General features: G+C 46.3%; 1 protein-coding gene across 1 annotated transcript in view; it reads right to left on the bottom strand.

Annotated features, from left to right (window-relative positions):
* C2CD2 (C2 calcium dependent domain containing 2) overlaps positions 1-16,191 on the bottom strand; it is a 184,781-nt gene extending 168,590 nt beyond the window's left edge. Inside the window, exon 1 of the mRNA XM_082246288.1 lies at positions 15,363-16,191. Within this exon, the coding sequence (XP_082102414.1) occupies positions 15,363-15,614 (252 nt within the window). The 5' untranslated portion in view covers positions 15,615-16,191. The remainder of the gene's footprint in view (positions 1-15,362) is intronic.
* Positions 16,192-21,906: the final 5,715 nt, after the last annotated feature.

Raw genomic sequence — 21,906 nt, 5'->3', positions numbered from 1 at the left:
GGGGCACTATTCTTCCCACTGACACCAATGATGGGGCACTATTCCTCCCACTGATACCAATGATGGGGCACTATTCTTCCCACTGACACCAATGATGGGGCACTATTCCTCCGACAAATACCAATGATGGGGAACAAATCCATCAATGACACCAATGATGGGGCACTATTCCTCCCACTGACACCAATGATGGGGCACTATTCCTCCCACTGACACTAATGATGGGGCACTATTCCTCCCACTGACACCAATGATGGGTCACTATTACTTCCACTGACAACAATGATGGGGCACTATTCCTCCAACGAATACCAATGATGGGGAACTAATTCATCAATGACACCAATGATGTGGAACTATTCCTCCCACTAATACCAACGATGGGGCACTATTCCTCCAATGACACCATCAATGGGGTACTATTCCTCCTAACCACAGGGGTGCGGTGTAATTTTTTTACCCCTACCGACCACCAAGCCTGGGTTATTATCTGCTCCCATTGGCAATAGCGCCCCCCCCCCCCCCATAAATCCTAAAGGAGAGTAAACTGGCCCTTTGTTTAGAACAGGGGTGGGGAACCTATGGTTCGGGGGCCGTATGCGGCCTGCAAAGTCATTTGGTCTGGCCCCCTGTGCAGCGGAGTCTGTGTCTCTCTGATCTGTCAGAACGGAGCCAATGCTTCCTGTATAGTTCCTGCTCTGTTCTGACAGTCTGAGTGAGTCACAGGCGGAGTGATATCAAATGCACTCCACCTGTGACCAATACAAGAAACATCACCTCTTCCTCCAGCATGGCGCTGCTACACGTTTTCTAGCCAGCATTTCCCTCCAGCAGCACACACAGCAGTAGCAGCCAGAACCAGCAGTACCCACAGCAGAGTACAAGCCAGCAGTACCAGCCTGAGCCAGCAGTACCCACCAGCAGTACCAGCCAGCTGTACCCACCAGCAGTACCAGCCAGCTGTACCCACCAGCAGTACCAGCCAGCTGTACCCACCAGCAGTACCAGCCAGCTGTACCCGCCAGCAGTTCTTTTCAAAACTTACCACCACAAAAAGTCAACTGCGCTCCAGACTGACCGACGCAAACCTTGAAAACCAGTTGCGAGTAGCAACATCATCAATACCAGCTAACATCACACACCTCACCAAAGAGAAGCAGTTGCAACCATAACATTAGGGGTGAGTTAATTAAATGTTTGACCAAATATAACAGGCTAATTTTTAAGTTGATAATTTTGTACGGCCCGGAATGATTTTATAAATATCCAAATGGCCCTTGGCAGAAAAAAGGTTCCCCACCCCTGGTTTAGAACGTCTGGAGACCCTTGCACTAGGCTGTTAAATTCTAAACCATGTTAGCAATGGCTGCATTCATGTTTCCATTCTCACTGGCTTTTATTAAAGCCAATCCTCCCAAAAAAAAATTGGCAGCCCGCCCATTCCCCAATTTAAAAATATTACACAAGATCTTTTTAACTTACCATCACATGACCCTCCATGGTTCCTCTATTGACAGTAAGAACCAGAGATCCATCGCTGGAGTCCAAGGCCTTGTTGCAGCTTCACGAGTCTTCAGAACCTTGAGAGGTCCCACCAATGAATGCAATAGGGAGTATCTGTATCACCACAAAGTGATGCGGGCCCCTAAAGAAGGGGACCTAAAGGAGGACCCTCCTTTTACTCCCACTGATTCACAATTAAAAAAAAAAAAAACCCACCTAAGATCTTTTTAACTTGCCTTAATTCACCATCACACGACCCTCCATGGTTCCTCTGTGAGAGTAAAGACCAGAGATCCATCGTTTGTGTCCAAGACGCTTCTGCTGTGTCACCACACCTCTGCTGGAGTCTTCAGAACTTTGGGAGATACCACCGATGGATGCAATAGGGAGTATCCTTGTCATCAAAAAGTGATGTGAGCACCTAATAAATGACCCTCCTTTCATGCCCACCCATTCACAAATCTAAAAAACATACCGAAGGTCTTTTTAAACGTACCTGACTTAACTATCATGTGACCCTCCATGGTTCATCTTTAGAAAATAGAGACCAGAGATCCATCATTGAGTCCCAGGCCCTGCTGCTGCGTTTATACACCTCCACCTGAAGGAGTCTTCAGGACCTTGAGAGGTCCCACTGACAGATGCAAAGAGTGTCCTTGCCACTGCAAAGTGACATGGAAACCTAAAAAAAAGAAGAACCCTCCTACTCTACAGTCTAGACGAGAGAAGGTTTAAGACACAGTGTGTCATGTGACCAGAAATTTAGGTGAGCATTGGGTGAGCATTTGGGGCATTCAGTGCGTTGCTGGTGCAACACACAGGCCAGTGCAGCGTTTACCCCCATCCCCGGGCCGGTATAGCAGCCCTACTAATATAAGGCTGAAGGAAGTCCAATAGGTCTACAACTGGGATGATTTCACAACTCTACAACCATTGCGATCTGATGTGATGGCACATGAGACTTGTGGTGTCTTCCATTGACTGTTCTCAAACCTTAATAACGCAGCTGTGGGGGCGGAGCTACGCTAAATCCAAACAGAATGCTGTGAGAAGATGTACCCTGTGATTTAGGTAATGAGGTGGTGCATGGGGTAAGTGGGATGCTGGATGGGACCACCCTAAACATGGGTGTAACAAAGAACATGGTCTAAAAGGTGGTTTATGCGTTTAAAAAGGACAACTTTACCTTTCGTAAATCCCCCCATCCCCTGAGTGCAGTCCACCTGGAATGACATTTACCTTTCTACCCAAACCAGCAATCTTTCCTCCAACAAGGACCTGGCTGATGCTTCTTATCATGGTGTGTGCGCACCGTGGCTCCATTCATTCCCAAGTATAAAGCCATACTTTGGAGGACCAATGGAGGCCCACATTAACCCCTTTACCACCGGAGGATTTTGCTGTCTTATGTCCAGGCCACTTTTTGCGATTCGGCACTGTGCGACTAACTGACAATTGCGCGGTTATGCAACGCCGTACCCAAACTAAATTTACGTCCTTTTTTTCCCACAAACAGAGCTTTCTTTTGGTGGTATTTGATCACCTCTGCGAATTTTCATTTTTTGCGATATTAATTTAAAAAAGCGACAATTTTGAAAAAATTATATTTTTCTACTTTGACAGTTAAAAAATATCCAATATATTACATTGTTGTCATATATTTAGGCCAAAATGTATTTAGCTACATGTCTTTGACAAAAAAATTCTCAATGAATGTATTTTTAACTGCTTTATGACCGGAAGGTTTTACCCCATTCCTGACCAGGGCCTATTTTGCGATTCGGCACTGCGTGACTTTAACGGACAATTGCGCGGTCGTGCGACGCTGTACCCAAACGAATTTGATGTCCTTTTTTCCCCACAAACAGAGCTTTCTTTTGGTGGTATTTGATCACCTGTGCAATTTTTACTATTTGCGCTATAAACAAAAAAAGAGCGTCAATTTTTCAAAAATAACAAATTTTTTAATATGAAATTCACCCCCAAAAAAATGGAAAAATCAAAATTTTTTATCATTTTAGGCCAATTTGTTTTCTGCTACCTATGTTTGGTAAAAAAAAAAAATAAGCGTATTTTGATTGGTTTGCGCAAAAGTTATCGCAGCTACTAACTACGGGAAATTTATGTCATTTTTATTGTTTTTTTTTTTAACTAGTAATGGCGGCGATCTGCGATTTTTTTTGCAGGACTGCGACATTGCGGCGGACAGATCGGACCCTTGACTGACATTTTTGACACTTTTGGGGGTACCAGTGACATTACTACAGTAATCAGTGCTATAAATATGCACTGTTACTGTAAAAATGACACTGGCAGGGAAGGGGTTAACTTTTATTGGTGATCAAGGGGTTAATGTATGCCTGGTGCTTACCAACATGTGTGGGGGGAGGGGACTGTAAGACACAGGGACAGATCGCAGGTTCAGCTATGCTGAATCCTGTAATCTGACCCTGCCTGTCACTTAGGAGATCCGCCCGCTTTGTTTACACACTCTCCACACTCGATCCCCGACGATCGGGGAAGAGCAGCGGTAATCACCGCCACTCCTCCCCCGGACTGACTCCCGCTGTGACTGAATACAGCGGGAGCGAGCCTCCGGCGGCGCGCGCGCGCCGTCGAGAGAGGGGAGTGTCTGGTGACGTAGGTCTATGTCGCCAGACGATAACGAGCCACTTTGCCGCAGTACAGTCAACGTGACTGGTCGGCAAGTGGTTAAGTAAGGCTTACCTACCGGGATCTGATTCTCAGGGAAACAAGGCTGCAAGGTGAACTCTGCTTTGAGAACACAAAGCTTTTCATCTTTGCAGACTTCTTGGTGGAGACACAGTGCCTCTAGAAATTGTTCACTTGGGTGAAGGCCAGGGCTTTGGGCCAAAGGTGTTCCATACAGCATTATATTCCCGATCAAGCTCCGGGTTCAAATAAGGCTTACCAATAAGAAAGCATGAGGCCACCATGCACACATGCCATAGGTAAAGCAGCCGGCCAACACCATGGTGGAAGAAAGGCCGCTGGATCAGGGGTAAAAGGTATTAACCTAGGTGGGCTGCACTAGGGGAAGTGGACAACTTCACTAAAGCTAAATTTGCCCTTTAATCTCATCTATTTAGTCACAACCAATAAGGGGCCAACCATGATAGCTGCCTTCTATTTTATGGAGTTCTCACGATAGGAGCTCATGTAGACTGCCGTTGCTGTCAAAATTCATTCTTTTGTGTCCGATCATAGAAATGCTCAAAACACTGCGACCGTGTGACCTGCTTTTCCTGCAATGCCAATGCATATCCAATATGACACGCTGCATCCAGAAACACAACGCACAGCAAATGAGGTCAGTCACAGGCTCAGAATGATCATCCAAACAACACCATTGAAGTCAATGGGAATGTGCTGACCTGCGCATGATATTATTATTATTAATAATAAGGATTTCTATAGCGCCAGCAGTTTACGCAGCGCTTTACAATATTAGAGGGAGACAGTACATATACAATACAATAAATTACAAGAGGATTAAGAGGGCCCTGCTCAGAAGAGCTTACAATCTAATGTCCGTTCTAAATGCAAGTCAAGACACATGATGACAACGCCCGTGCCCATAAACATGTGGAAGAGATCAGCTTGTACACATGCAATGTATGCAACATGTTGGGGGGGGGGGGGGGTAAATCCATCCACTCCCTAGGTGGCGAATATCTCAATAGCGCTCTTAACCTCCGGTAGATTTACCACCCTTCAGGACCAGGCCATTTTTTTGCGATACGGCACTGCATTATTTTAACTGACAATTGCGTGGTTGTGCAACGCTGTACCCAAATAAAAATGGATGTCATTTTTCCCCACAAATAGAGTTTTCTTTTGGTGTTAGCCCCCATTAACACTAGCGCGACTTGTCAGGCAACTTGGTCGCCTGACAAGTCGCGGTCGGTCGCTCGCCATAGATTAGCACAGGACCCGTTCTAATAGGAGCGAAAAAAAGTCGCTCCAACTTAGACAAAGGGACCTGTACTACTTCGGGGCGACCTGGAGGCGACTTGTATTGACTTCAATGATATGAAGTCCGTGCAAGTCGCACCGAGGTCGCGGTGCACGCTCACAGGTCGCCCCACCAAGTTGTGTCGCCCCTGTCTGAACGGGGTCTAAGTTGATTAACTCTGTGGTTTTTATTTTTTGCACTATAAAACAAAAAAATACCAACAATTTTGAAAAAAATAAAAATATATATATTTTTTACTTTCTGCTATAAAACATCCAATACATTTAAAAAAAAAAAAAAATCTAATTCCTTTTAACTTTAGGCCAATATGTATTTTGCTACGTTTTTAGTAAAAAAAAAAAAAAAAATTCCAAAAAGCGTATATTGGTTGGTTTGCGCAAAAATTATAGCGTCTACAAACTATGGGATATATACTGGAATTTTTATTTATTTATTTTTATACTAGCAACGATGGCGATCAGCAACTTATAGCGGGACTGCAATATTGCGGCTGACAATCAGACACTGACACTTTGTAGGAACCAGTGACACTAATACAGTAATCAGTGCTAAAAATATGCACTGTCACTGTACGAATAACACTGGCTAGGAAGCGGCTAAACATCAGGGGTGATCAAAGGGTTAACTGTGTGCCTAACCAGTGTTTGTGTGTGCTCTGGAAGGTGCTTTTACTAGGGGAAGAGATGGCATTTATTCCAGAGACACAAAATCCATCTCTTCCCCTCTGTCAGAATGGAGACCTGCCTTGTTTACAAACGGAGCTCCGTTCTGAGTCTCTGTCTGACGATTGGCGGGTGCCGGTGGACATCCAGTGCCCGGCACCCGCAGATCAGCTTCTGCTGTGAATAATCACAGCGCACGCCCCCTACAGGCAGAAGTTCAGAATCATGTGTGCATGTATGCATGCATGCGTATTTATATACATATACATATATACACACACACACACACACACGATTCTGTACAGGAGAGTCACCCAGTAGCAGTAAATCTGCTATGGGGCAGTCAGTAAAAGTTTAAGTATAACTAAAGGCAAAACCTTTTCTTTTTAGTTTTGGAAGAGAGAGAAGGAAGAGAGATTAGATCCCCTGTCAGATTTTATTGCCGTCTGTGCCCCCAGTTAGGGAGATTCACCCTCTCTATTTTTCATGTTTACCATTATCATTGAAAGTTAAAAAGTTAATCCCAAATTTTGGGTTTTGCCCAGAAAAGTAAAAAAGAGGGGAAATATTTCAATGGGGACACTAGTTCTGGTGATCTGGGGGTCCCCAAGGAATTCCTTTTTGTAGGGATTTTTTCTTTCACTTCCTGTTTGGCTATGGGACAGGAAGTGAAAGTAAATCTCCCCAATGAGACACAGATGGCAAAATAAAAAAATCTGACAGGGGTTGTAACCCTCCCTTGCTCTGTCCAATATAGGAAAAAAAAAGTTTTGCCTATAGTTCTACTTTAAGCAAGAGAGTTACTGAGAGCGCCCTCTACTTCCTACTATACAAAACTTTGTATAAAGCAGGATTTCAGGATTTAATTACCACAATATTAAAGCAGTGTTAAAAAGTGTTACTAAACCCACAACAGTAAAATCAGTGTGTATATGCAGTAAAGCATGCTTGTTATACTCACGGCGGAGGGGGTTAATCATTCACATTGTTTAAAAAGGCTGTCTGATCCTGTCTTCTCTGATCCTCCCCTTCTTCCACAGTCCTCAATCCATCTTCTGATAGAACACAGCCTTGTGGCCACTCTGCACATGCTCGGTTTGGTGTGTATAGCAAGAAAGTTTTTTTTTCTTTAAAGAGGTTGTAAACCCATATATTTTTTATTTTTTTTGTAACCTGAAAGAGAAACACATAATGGAGCTAGTATGCCGCACACTAGCTCATTATGAAATACTTACCTTAGAACGAGCCCCCGCCGTGCCGTCCGCTTACCTGTATGACGGGCGACATGTCCAGGCGCCGTCTTCCGGGATCGCGGCATCCGGCCATCTGATTGGCTGGAGCCGCGGTGACGTCACTCCCGCGCACGCGCGCGGTAGCCGACGGTCATGGCATGGGACTCTGAAGGAACGGCACCAGCGGCCGTTCCTTCAGAGCGCATGCGCCAGTGACGTCACTGGCTGCATGTAAGGTAAATATCTCCTAAACGGTACATGTTTAGGAGATATTTACACTACCTATAGGTAAGCCTTATCATAGGATCACCTATAGGTACAAGTTACAGAGGAGGGTTTACTTCCTATTTAAGAGAGTGCATATGATCAGCACAGGGCCAATCAGTACTGTCCAGACAGAAGGTCAGGGGTCATGAAGCCTCATAGGACAGTCAGAGTAGAATAAAAACATCTCCTTCAAGCTTTAACCAGACACTGATAGAAGTCACAAGGCTGCTAAATACTGCTGATGAGAAACGGTATTTAGCAGTTTATATTTACTAAAATAATTGAATTTCCATGTTCTGTGTACTGTGGGAGAGCAGATATAGTGACTGCAGGCTCCTGGGTTTAGTAACACTTTATACACAAAAGTAAACACTTATTACATTGCAGCTTACCAATTCTAAGATGTGAGGGCTGCATTAGTTTTCTTTTTTAGGCTTTCTTTCCAACTGAAGATCCAGCCAGCAAGTCTGTTTTTCAAAAGCTCAAGCTCTCCAGCAGAGTGCATCAGGTTACATGGATGAGACAAACCAATCAACACTGGTGGGGGGGGGGGGGTGTATCAAATGATCAGCTTTGATTTATTCATGTGAAACCTTTATTCCAAAAGGAAACAAAAATACTTGCTGTAACGGATTACGAAGCGTGGCTTCAATTCGTTACTGTATTTAAATCTGCCAATACATCGAACATTCCCCTTCCCCTAGACTGACAATGCCACTGTCTGCTGTGTCTCCTGTTCTCATTCATCCAGAGTGGAGACACTCTAATAGAGGAGGTGTGTTACTAGTCAGATCACCAGGGGAAAACAGATGGAAAAAGCCTTAAAAAAAGAAAACAAATGCAGCCACCACATCTAAAGATTGATAAGCTGCAATATATTACATTGTTGGATTTAATACCCCTTTAATTTGCTGAAAATACAATACAAGGTTTGAAAGGGCTGATTTTTTTTTTTTTTTTCTTGTTTTACTGCAACAACGATGGCACCAAGATAATCCTCTAAGACCCAACAATGGCCTTGTCTGGTGGGACAATCACATCAACATTCTAACTCTACAAATAAATGACCCACTTCCATTTTCTTGGCCCAACTTGGAAAACCTCCTCCAAGGCTTCTTAGTAATCAAACATTGTACGAACGTCTTTGTGATGAATGAAAAGCCAGCCAGCAAACCCAATGACTCACATCCTTAATTCTCTAAGCCTGTCTTCACATTAAATCTTGTAAACGGTTGTCAGACGTTGAAACCAAAGCACCGAGGTACCAGGAGGAAAGATCCGATCAAGCTTTTTATCCAGGAGGAACCCCTGACTTTTTTTCAGGTTTCATGGAACCCCTGCTATAAAAATAATGATACAAGCAGGTCCCAGTAGATGAGCATGATCACTAAAAATTCTATAATTGTTTTTAAAATATAGGAATAAATAAGTCACACCGAGCAGATTTGAGACCCTGGGTTGATTATTTTTACATCTTCCCATTTCGTGCCTCAACATTTCTGATAATAATCTTGAAATTAAATGAATAATGATAGAAAAAATTAAAAAATCAGACAGTAAAAATGTTGCTGTCCAGAAGTGCATCCTTGCATGGTTGGTCAATGTTGGTAGGAAAACCAAATTCACTTTGGTCAGTGTTGGTTGGACACCAATTCACTTTGGTCAGTGTTGGTAGGACACCAATTCACTGTGGTCAGTGTTGGTAGGACACCAATTCACTGTGGTCAGTGTTGGTAGGACACCAATTCACTGTGGTCAGTGTTGGTAGGACACCAATTCACTGTGGTCAGTGTTGGTAGGACACCAATTCACTGTGGTCAGTGTTGGTAGGACACCAATTCACTGTGGTCAGTGTTGGTAGGACACCAATTCACTGTGGTCAGTGTTGGTAGGACACCAATTCACTGTGGTCAGTGTTGGTAGGACACCAATTCACTGTGGTCAGTGTTGGTAGGACACCGATTCACCATCGCTCACTTCTTAATGAAACCACTTGGAACTTCAGCAAGAGCCCTAGGGTTCTTCAAGGCCATGGTGGAGTAAGGCTGTCCTGTATCCGTCAGGTAGCCACAGCAGCTATAAGAGGCCAAGAAATCTATTATGGAGGTCTCCAGGAACTGCAGGGGTCAAGAGCTCCAGCCTACCACCTCTTGCCTGTAATTCCTCATTACTAGTCCATAGATATGATGGGTAAAATCAATGACCAACGGTAAAGGGCTGGAGATGGGCAATAAAGTGGAAGTACAGCCAAATACTAACTATACCTAAACCCAATCCCACTCTCATTCTAAGCCCTATTCTAACTATCCTGTAGAGCAGCGGTTCCCTACCTTTTTGGCACCAGTTTCACGGTAGCCAATTTTCTCAGGGAGCCAGTGGGTGGGTTCTGAAGTTTTGGACTGGGATGGGATATTCACAATGTCTGTCTTTAGCCCCCCTTCACACCACAACCCCCTGCTTTATACCAGTGTCCACAGTCCCCCTTTACAGGAGTGTCCACAGTCCCCCTTTACAGTGTCCACAGTCCCCCTTTACAGGAGTGTCCACAGTCCCCCTTTACAGGAGTGTCCACAGTCCCCCTTTACAGGAGTGTCCACAGTCCCCCTTTACAGGAGTGTCCACAGTCCCCCTTTACAGGAGTGTCCACAGTCCCCCTTTACAGGAGTGTCCACAGTCCCCCTTTACAGGAGTGTCCACAGTCCCCCTTTATAGGAGTGTCCACAGTCCCACATTTATAGGAGTGTCCACAGTCCACATTTATAGGAGTGTCCACAGTCCACATTTATAGGTGTGTCCACAGTCCCCCTTTATAGGAGTGTCCACAGTCCCCCTTTATAGGAGTGTCCACAGTCCCCCTTTATAGGAGTGTCCACAGTCCCCCTTTATAGGAGTGTCCACAGTCCCCCTTTATAGGAGTGTCCGCAGTCCCCCTTTATAGGAGTGTCCACAGTCCCCCTTTATAGGAGTGTCCACAGTCCCCCTTTAAAACCACAGTTCCCCCTTTAAAGCAGTCCCACAGTGTACTCAGTTCCTATTTCACATCCCCCCTTCCTTTACATAGTGCCCCTTTACAGTACAGTCCAATTTACATTAATGTAAAGGGGGCACTATGATTTAAAGGGAGTGCACTGTAAAGGGGGCACTGTGATATTAAGGGGACTTCACTGTAAAGGGGCACTGTGATATAAAGTAGGGCTGTGCTATAGAGAGAACTGCACCTTAAAGGAGGCACTTTATTATAGTGCCCTTTTTTTAGTACCGTCTCCTAGGGCTAAACGATAGTCGATATATCGACTATCGTTCTGTGGCCGTAGGCGATATTCATATCGCCGAGATCACGATATTTGCATAGGCAGGGGGAGGGACTCAGGGGACGACAGGAGGACTCGCAGACTTCCGTGTTAGGCAGGGACTCGGAGGAGAACTCACACATCCAATCCACTGCAGGCTGCAGCCCGCCCCACACGTTCAGGGAGTCTCACTCTCCGCCCTAGTTTTTTCAATGGCACATTCAGGCAACCAATCACGCCGTGAGCAGCTGCACAGCTAACCAATCACGCGTGCCTGCACACCTGATTGGTTCGCTGTGCCGCTACTCACGGCGCGATTGGCTCCCTGAATGTGCCATTGAGAAAACTAGGGCGGAGAGTGAGACTCACTGAACGTGTGGGGCGGGCTGCAGCCTGCACGAGTGAGTAATGTACTGTATGCGGCTGTGCTCCTTTCTAATCCACCGCTCCAGCCTCCTACCACCACTGCCAGGAGCAGTATATATGTGAAATACAATAATCTATATTGGCATGGTGTGTATACAAAAAGGGAAAAGTAGATGTATGTATGTATGTATGTATGTATGTATGTATGTATGTATGTATATGTAGAGGAAAATAAATTATTAATAATTCAGAGGTGAACCATGTCAATATAGATTATTTATTGTATTTCACATATATACTGGCAGCACCAATCACTTTCTCTTCCTTTTTATAATCTATTATATAACCCCTTCCAGGGTTATATTCTGAAGTGGGCTGCAGCCAACCTCCTTTATATTTCTCCATATAAAGGACCGGTCCCACAATATCGCAATATATATCGTTGGAAAAAAAAAAAATCGCAATATATTTTTTTTCCAATATCGTGCAGGCCTACCGTCTCCTTTATATCACAGTGCCGCTATACATCTCAGTGCCCCTAGCAATCACAGCCTCCTCCATCTCAGTGCCCCTGCAACCCTCCCCCCTCTTTCCTCTCTAACATCACTGCCCCATTCCAATCTCTGCCCCCCCCCCTTCCCCAGGACAGGACTGTTACCTTTGGCAGGGCAGAGGCTGTTAACAGTCCCTGTGTCCTCTCCCAGCTCCCCCACCTGCCCAGCCTTCAATGTCACCCTATCAGCAGGGCTGGGGGTGGGAGGAACTGCAGATCTGGCTGGAGGGCAGGAGCTGCCGAACCTATCATGTTAACAAGGCGATTACCTAGTTGTGATCATGAAAATACTCCTGCTCTCAATTTCGATCTGCAGCTCCTCCCGCCTGTTGATTGGATGACATTGTCAGCTGGGCAGGCCAGGGAGTCGGGAGAGGGCACACGAGGATGGCTGCACAGCAGGAGACGAGCAGAGACTGCGGTCTGTAATAGCCCTGTGTGGACCACTGTCGCCGCTCACCTCCTGCGGTGCGGCCTGGTAATCAACAGGCCATGGACCAGCATTAGTCTGCAGCCCGTGGGTTGGGGACCCCTGATGTAGAGGAAAGAAGTCTATACTTACCTATTCTGAGGGCACGCCGGTCTGGTCACATGATCGGCTCCCAGCGAAAGCTTCAGTGTAGAGGAAAAACAGCTAACAGATGCCCCCATTTGAACCTATGGGTGACGTTACCAACCAGGCTCTGCAGCCGTTGTCAGTGATATCTCCTCCTCTTCATTAAAGTCAGCAGCTGGGGAGATAACGTGACTGAACTGAAGCGCCCTCAGAATAGGTAACTATAGACATCTTTCCTTTACAGGATTAGTTAGAATAGGGCTTAGAATGGGTGTGGGAGCAGGTTTAAGTATACTGTAGTTGGTATTTGATCAGGTTTCCAAGATAAAGCCATCAGCTCCACCCAACTGTCACAACTGAACCAGATGTAGGCATCATGTTCCTCTCAAGGTTCCCCCATGATATAGGATAAGAAATTAGGATGTCCAGCTGTAAACAATGGACATCTTTCTTATGGTCTTGCGGGAGAGATGAAGATACAATACAGAAGAAAAAATGTTGCAGTATAGAGCAGCCATTCTTCACCAGGGTTCGGAGGATCCCTAGGGTTCCTCCAGAGGTCTTCAAACTATGGCCCTCCAGTTGTTCAGGAACTACAATTCCCATCATGCCTAGTCATGTCTGTGAATGTCAGAGTTTTACAATGCCTCATGGGACGTGTAGTTCCGCAACAGCTGGAGGGCCGTAGTTTGAGGATCCCTACTCTAGAGGTTGATAGGGCTTCCTTGAGTTGTGGGTGATTGACCTCCCATTTAATGATGCCTGTATAGTTTAGGGGTCACCGCCAGATGCATGAACTTATTGATCTTTTAGCGGTCTGTAATTCTGGCCACCCATGTAAGGGGCATTTCATTCTAGGGACCACCAAGTAATTGGTTTTTGGAAGGGTTCCAGGAGACCCGAAAATTGTTTCAACGTTCCTCTGGGTTAAAAAGGGTTGGTCTATAAAAATACATTATAAGGAATTGGAGGGAGAGTCAACCACTGGCACCCACTCATATCAGTTTTGGGTTGCTCTTTAGACGACACTCTAGTTTTACCCTTGAATCATGAAGAAAAAAAAAAAGTGGCAACAGGCAGTGGCCTAGTGGCCCTTTGGCTGTTCCCATATCTTCACTGATGTTGAGGAGACTGAGCATTGTAAAACTGACCACATATGTAACAATCTGATTTTACAATCACCATTAGAGCAAGTTCATACTATTACGACTTGCCAGGCGACTTGGTCAGCCTGGCAAGTCGCGCACCGTCGGGTCCATTGAGTAGTACAGGGCCGGTTCTAACAGGAGCGACACAAGTCTACTACTTCGGGGCGACCTGGAGGCGACTTGCATAGACATTCATTCTATGAAGTCTGTGCAAGTCGCGCCGAAGTTGCGGTGCACGCGACTTCACAGGTCGCCCCCTAAGTCGGAGCGACCTAATGTGAACGGGGGCTTAGATCTGCCAACAGCTTTGTTGTGAAAGGGCTTCCAAGACTGGATACAGATTGAATGGATTGTTTTGGCAGACCCTCATTTGCTTTTGGGAAATTTAAAAAAGATTGAGCACATATCGTACAATCAGGAAGTAAGACGTATTGCCAAAATAAATCAGCTCTTTCCAGACTGAAAATGTAAGGGTGCAATCCAACATGGCTCTTTATGCTGCCCCTCCACCTCCCAGTTTAAATGATCTTGTGCTAGGAAGCACAAGAAGCTTTTACCAAGACAGATTCAGGTACTTACATTAGCCTCATTTTAAAAATAAATTTCATGAATGCCTGAAGTAAACATCCAATTGATTGCTTAGTTTAAATACTGTACATTCTAAGTGCATTAAACAAAAAGTCCCCAGTATCTTACAGTTCATTTTCTTTTAAAGGCAACCACAGCCTGAGTAGAAAAGCCAGCAGCTGCAGAGTGGGAGTGCAGACAAGAAGCGGCCTCTCTGCAGATGATGCCCCCTTGACAACGTCATAACAACGAAACCTTTTGGGAGGAGCTAATCCAGCGTCACCTCGTCAAACCCGGAAGCCCGAGGTCGGCCATCTTTTTGGTGGATCCAGGAAGACTGAACGCCGTAAGCCTCTGCTGCAACATAGCCATTATATGCTTGTTTTTCTATTCTATGGGTGAGTGCAATTCTTTGTGTTGGCAATAAACTTGATTTTTTGGCGGTATCACACTATGGGCTTGTCCGATTTTTATTATTGGCACCTCTCCTGAAGCTGCGGAAACCCCCCTAGTCTCCGCCCCCACCCTATCTCAGCAGCAGGCAGCAGAGAGTAGGACAATACTCCTCCACCAAATCCTGTGCAGCCACAGAGAAGCTCGTCACTAACCCCCCACCCTGTCTCAGCAGTTGGCAGCACACAGGAGGACAGAACTCCTACAGATCCTGCACCTATGTGTGTAGCCGCAGCACCTCTGTCTCCACCTCCCCTGGTCCCAGCACCCAGCAGACTCCAACAGGTGACTCCAGTCCTCTGGTCCTCCGTTGAACCCTACAATTTAGGCTTTCCAGCTCCCCCCCAGCAGAAGCCCAAGGTAAGAGAGGGTGGGGGACTCTTGACTTCTGATGGTGGGGGTGCTCTGAACATCTGATGTAAGGGAGAGTGGGAAGCTCTGGACATCAAGTCTTACAGATACAATCGCCCCTTTGAGGGCAACCATAATGTTGATGTGGCCAGTGATGAAATGGGAGTTCCGACACCCCTGACCCAACACAATCCCCATCGAGTGAGTTTTATAGACCTGCAGTCAGTAAAGCTCAAGCTCCCTAATGATTGGATAGCTCTAGCTCTGACTCAACCTTGGGGGGGTGTTGAACCTCTGCAGAAAGGCCACTACTTCCACAAAGAGGGCTAGGGTCCCCACTCTGAAGCATGCTGGTAATGAACAGACTTTTCTACCAAAGTGAACTGGCACCATACAATAACAAACAATGGCACTTACCCCTCTTTTCCCAGCTTCCTCGTTCAGTGCAGTTATCCAGGCCTTCAGCCACTGGCTTCTCCAACTATTCAAAGACAAAATCCAGGAAAGCAGTGAATCTGCCTCACTCTGTTCACTAGAATGCCCAGATTTCCATTTACGGCTCCACAATCCACCCCAAACGTTCTGGAAGAGGTAAATGGCAAGTGTGACCAAAGCAGCGACAAACAGGGTCACCAGCCCGAGCCACTGCGGGTCTCCAAACCAAGACATGGCTTTGTGTGCAGTCAACACATCCAAGGAGGTCACCAAAGATTCGTCATGAAGAAGCAAATATGTTCCAGTAGATGTGAAGAATTCCTTACGGGCCGTCTCAACAAGGCAGAAGGTAATAAAATAAGGTGGGCTGTACAAATTCCATGTCTAATGGCTCTTTAAAGGATCATGAAGCAGATCCCATCAGGAGAAGACTGGAGCACTGCTCTGGTGGGACTGTGATTCCTGGAGTGAACAAGCAGAAGAAGACGGTACAAGTGCTGGATTGAGTGGGCTGTTTCCTAGCATGCCTGGTTCTCAGTACTGCCAAAAAGTAGGAGACTGCAACTGGTATAGACGTAGCGAAAAAGTCCCTGGCCTCAGACCTGCTGGAGGAACGTCATCTTGGTCACGTTCTAGCTGCAAGGTGGATCCCTGGAACAGGCAAGCTCATTCATTCCTCACTTGTGATACCCTTTTATAGTTTCGGAATCCGTAAAACTTTGACAACCTCCGGAAAAGTGAAGCCTTCTTCCAGGAAAATTGCGGGCGGCCTCCGGTCCCTCTGTGGAGCGCAGCTTGAAGGTTGTGAAGGTTCAGAGGAAGACACTAGAATGGACATCACACAGCGCCAGTCATAAAATAGGAAATAAATAAAGCATTAGGCAAGGTTCAGTTTACAATACAAAATCTGTTTTGGCAGATGAGTCATAGGATAGTTTATTGTACACACCCAGAGAGCCAAGAGGAACACAACAAAACAGTGAAAAGGGACACCATTGTCGTGATCCAGCCAACAGCGGGCAAGTCTAGGTCATATTTTCTCTAATTTTCATAAACACTTTCAACATCACAATGCAGATCTATCAAGACTAGGTTACGGGATTATTATGGCACTTTTCCATTGCAAGTACCGGCTCGGCTCTACTCGGCCCTGCTTGGCCCGGTTTGCTTTTCCACTGCTGGTACCGCTTGGTACGGTGTTGGAACGGTTCGGTACGGTATGGTATGGTTTGCTTTTCCACTAAAGTAGTACTAAAGTTAAGTGGGTGGGATAACAACGGGGTGGGTGGGATTCTCTGACCAATCAGTGGCTAGTAGTGACTGCATGCAAAGGATTGTGGGATATGGTACCGGGTATGGTACCTCTTGGAACAACAATCGGGGTGGTACTGTTTTTGAGCGCCGTACCGTTCGGTTCCATGCAGTGGAAAAGCGCCGCCGTACCGTACCGAACCGTTCCTACACCATACCATGCGGTACCAGCAGTGGAAAAGCACAAAAGCGAGCCGAACCGTTCGGTTCCATACAGTGGAAAAGCGCCTTTAGACCACCCTAGGAAGAAATAAATGTTGCAGCACACCCTACATCATTACTACTCCCCCCCCCTTTTTGTGTGCAGGCTTTGCAGTATAATCAGCCTTTGAAAGTTTGTTCTGTGGAACCACCCAGCACATGAGTCAAACCAAAAGGTCAGCAAGCCAAATCCATCCCACCAGACCATTTTACGTGGCCCTCACACCTCTCCTGCAGCTGAGGCAACTCCCTTGTTTCTGCCCCCACCTTGTCTCAGTAGTTGGCATTAGAAAGGAGGACAGATCCTGCGCTTCTCCATGCAGCTGTGGAGAAGCTTGTCTCTTGCAGCCCCTTTCCATATCTCAGCAGTCGACAGCAGAGAGGAGGACAGAACTCCTTTTACAGATCCTGTGCCTCTCTGTGCAGCCGCAGCATCCCCTGGTCTATGCCTCCCCTGATCTTAGCATTCAGCAGACTCCAGCAGCTGATTCCAACCCTCCTCTGGTCCTCCTCCAGACCCTGCACTGTTTCTCAGCTTCTACATCAGATGTAAGAGGGGTGGAGGTGCTCTGGACATTTAGTCTTACAGATACAACCGGCCCCTTGAGGGAAACCATAATGCTGATGTGGCCCACGATGAAATGGAGTTTGACACCCCTGATCTAGGGTAATAAGGTTGAGAAAGGCTGCTGTAGGCCCTTTGTATGAACTCCCTTTTTATGTGCTCCGGCACTGTGGTGAATACAGCTAGATCAGCCAGTGCAAATTTGTCCTGCTAGGCCATTTCATGTGGTCCTCGAACCTCTCCTGCAGCTGCAGAGAGGCTGGTCTCTACCCCCCCCCCCCCCTCTACAGCTCAGCAGTCAGCAGCAGAGAGGAGGACAGAACTCCTCCTGCAGATTGTGCACCTCTCTGTGTAGCCACAGCACCCCTGGGTCTCCGCCTCCCGTGGTCTCAGCATTCAGCAGACTCCGGCAAATGACTCCAACCCTCCTCTGGTCCTCCTCCAGGACCCCTGCACTTTCTGCTTCCCAGATCCACCCACAGCTTCCTACCAGCAGCACAAGGGGGTGCAATTTTAATGTACGGGGTGGCGGGGGGGGGGGCTGGGGGAGACTCTTGTAGGGCTGAAACAACTAATCGATTTATCGGCAACTAATTGACTATGAAAATAATTGTCAACTATTTTCAAAATCGATTAGTTGGTCAGCCGATTAGTTGGCCTGCATACAGAATGCATTATATGTTTACATATCAGGAAATACAGTGCAGCACACATACAGCTCAGTACACCATCCATACATGTCAGTATACACAGTGCAGCATGCATACATGTCAGTATACACAGTGCAGCATGCATACAGCTCAGTACACCATCCATACATGTCAGTATACACAGTGCAGCATGCATACAGCTCAGTACACCCCCCCCCCCCATACATGTCAGTATACACAGTGCAGCATGCATACAGCTCAGTACACCCCCCCTCCATACATGTCAGTATACACAGTGCAGCATGCATATAGCTCAGCACACCCTCCATACATGTCAGTATACACAGTGCAGCACACATACAGCTCAGTACACCATCCATGCATGTCAGGAAGTGCCTGAGAACTTGTGAGAAGCAATGCCTCATGGGACATGTAGTCCTGGGCAGGTGGTGAGTGGTTTCAAAGTCAGAAGTTTTTTTTACCTTGCTATAGGGGCACTCTATACTAGGGATCGATCGATTATCAGCAAAGCCAATATACCGAGGGCCGATATGCGATTTCCCCGATATACTGGAATCGGTCACCAAGGTGGCCGACATTACCGCTATTTTGGAAAGTGCTTGTACCGGAGTGATCCCTGCAGCTAGAGGCATCACCCCGGCACCGGCATCCATAGCCGACAGTCTTGTAATGACAACTGATGCAGCTGAAAAGCCGCTTGGCTGTCATTACAAGGAGCGGGAGGGGACGTCTCCCACCGCCCTCTGCGGCTTGCCCAGGTCTCGGCTCGGTGGGACGGGAGACCTGGGCAACCAGCCTGCACGGCCGCCGAAGACCCGATCAAAGCCGCATTTGGACATCACTTCCGGATACTCTGCGACATATTAAAAAAAAAAAATGACAGCATTCAAAACCGCCAAACTTGGCGTTTTGAATGCTTTAAAGTGCAGAGGAGGGGGTTTGGGGTCTTTCAGACCCCCAGATCCCTCCACAAGAGTACCTGTCAAAGTGTGTTCTCAACGGACACTGGTCAATGTGTCTGCATTCAAACTGCACAGTCTAGAGCAGTGGTCGGCAACAAGTGGTCCGAGAAAATGTTGGTGGTCCCCAGGGGTTCTGCTGCAAATCAACATTGTGGAGGATGTATACCACCCAATGTTGTCACCAGTGTGGTTCTCAATGCGGCATTGATACCTGCTGCGTGTTCTCAGACAGTTACTGTTGCCTAACCGAAAGCTTCCGATTGCTCCTTTCTGAAACAAGCGGACCACGTGACAGCCAATCACAGCGGTCAAAACTCCTTAAAGCGGGGTTCCACTCATTTTTGTGTTTATTAAAAGTCAGCGGCTAAAAAAAAGTGTAGCCGCTGACTTTTAATAAACACACTCACCTGTCCCATGATCAAGCGATGCAGCCGCCCAAAGCTTCGGTCCTCTCCCTCTCCTCTCGGAGGTGCCGGCATCACCAGTGTGGGCACCTGGCTGGGACAGCTTGCAGCTTCACAGTCGGGTGTGCACTGCAAATGGCCAGGCAATCTTCTGGGACCTGTGATGTGTTCCAGAAGTATGCAGGGAGGGAGGGGGAAGAGGGGAACTTACGCTCGAGCTGACTAGGCGGCCCGAGCGGAAGTGGGAGCAGGTACCTGTCAAATTTAAGTACCTGCCCCCCCCCCCCCCCAAAAAATGACATGCCTTCTTTTTGGGTGGAACTCCGCTTTAAGCCGCCATCTGTGTCCCATTGTGGAGATTTTCCTTCACTTCCTGTCTCATAGCCAAACAGGAAGTGAGAGGAAATTCCTGCAAATTAAGGGAATTCCTTGGGGACTCCCAGGTCACCAGAACTAGCGTCCCCATTGGAAAATGCCCTCTCTATTACATTTCTGGGGAAAACTCAAAATTTGGGATTTTCTTTTACTTTCATTTTCAATGATAACGGTAAACAGAACAAATAAAGGAGGATGAATCTCCTTAAAGTGGGACACAGACAGCAATAAAAACTGGCAGGGGTCTAAAACGATAAAAGTTTTTCCTATAGTTATACTTTAAATTTTAAAGGATAACAAAAGTATTGATTGACCGATATCAGTTTTTCGCTTGCCGATACCAATATTTTGGTCAATGCATATCGGTATCGGCTGATATTTTCGTACATTTATAATAAAAACATTTTTTTTTTTCTTTGACAGGTACTCTTGTGGAGGCATCTGGGGGTCTAAAAGACCCCAAACCCCTCCTCTGCACTTAAAAGCATTCAAAAAGCCAAGTTTGGTTGTTTTGAATGATGTCATTTTTTGAATCTGGCGCAGAGTACCCGGAAGTGATGTCATGACATCACTTCCAAGTTTTTACATGGAGACCCGATCAGAGCCAAATGCGGCTATGATTGGGTCTTCGGCGGCCGTGCAGGCTGGTTGCCCGGGTCTCCCGGTGGGACAGGGTTTCCCGGGCTAGCCGAGGAAGGTGGGGTGGCGGGGGGGTGGGACGTCCCCTCCCGCTCCTTGTAATGATAGTCGAGCGGCTTCTCAGCTGCATTGGTTGGCATTACAAGACAGCCGACTGTCAGCTATGGACGCCGGTATCGGGGTGATGCGTCTAGCTGCAGGCATCACTCCAGTACAGCACTTTCCCGAAATATCAGCAATATCGGTCACCTTGGTGGCCGATTCCAATATATCGGGGAAAGTGCAGATCGGCGCTCGATATATCGGCTTTGCCGATAAATCGGTCGATCCCTAAACGAAAGGAAAAACTTTTTTCAAGTTGAAAAGGATAGTTCACGTTTAGAAAAAAACCTGCCTTTGCAGTTAAGGGATGTTTGTAGATTAAAAAAAACTGTGCAGCTCTGACTAAAATTTAATAAAGCCCCTGCTATAGGTGTAGGCCATATACAAAGTTCCCGAAAACCTGACTGGAAAACTTCCTGGACGTTGCTAAGTATCCCCGGTACGTTACCAAGTGAGGCCTAGTCATCACTTCTCCCCTCCACCATCACAGGAGAGAGCTCTTTCTCTCATTCAAACCCCCTCACATACTCGTTCTCTCTCCCCAGATGAAATAGCTCTGAGCTCAGCATTTGAGAGCTCACTCCTGTGGTGGTGGAGGTGAGCAGTGATGACTAGGCCTCACTTAGCAACCTACTGGGAGTATTCCAGTCAGGCTTCATAAAGGTATGTAAAATGGCCTACACCTACAGTAAGGGCTTTATTCAACTTTAGCCAGAGCTGTACAGTTTGTTTTTATCTACACACACACACCCCTTATCTACATAGGCAGTTTTGTGGTAAAGGTGAACAATCTCTTTAACCACTTCCATACCAGGCCAATTCTGGCACTTTTTTTTTTTTTGCTAGAAAATTACTCAGAACCCCCAAACGTTATATATTATTTTTTAGCAGAGACCCTAGGGAATAAAATGGCGGTCATTGCAACTTTTTATGTCACACAGTATTTGCGCAGCAATTTTTCAAACACGTTTTTTTTTTTTTTAAAAAAAAAGAAAAAACAGTTTTACTAATTAAAAAAAAAAAAAAAACTCTAAAAAGGTTGGTCAATGTGAAAAATGATGTTTCATCGAGTAAATAAATACCTAACATGTCATGCTTTAAAATTGCGCACACTCGTGGAATGGCGCCAATTTTGGGTACTTACAAATCTCCATAGGCAACGCTTTAAAAACATTTACAGGTTACCAGTTTAGAGTTACAGAAGAGGTCTTGAGCTAGAATTGTTGCTCTCGCTCCAACGTTCACGGCAATACCTCACATGTATGGGTGGAGCGCTGTTTACATATGTGGGCGCGA

The sequence above is a fragment of the Pelophylax lessonae genome (genome assembly GCF_965119305.1).
Source record: "Pelophylax lessonae genome assembly, chromosome: 2".
Lineage (NCBI taxonomy): Eukaryota > Metazoa > Chordata > Amphibia > Anura > Ranidae > Pelophylax > Pelophylax lessonae.
This window is presented reverse-complemented; position numbering and strand designations above follow the sequence as displayed.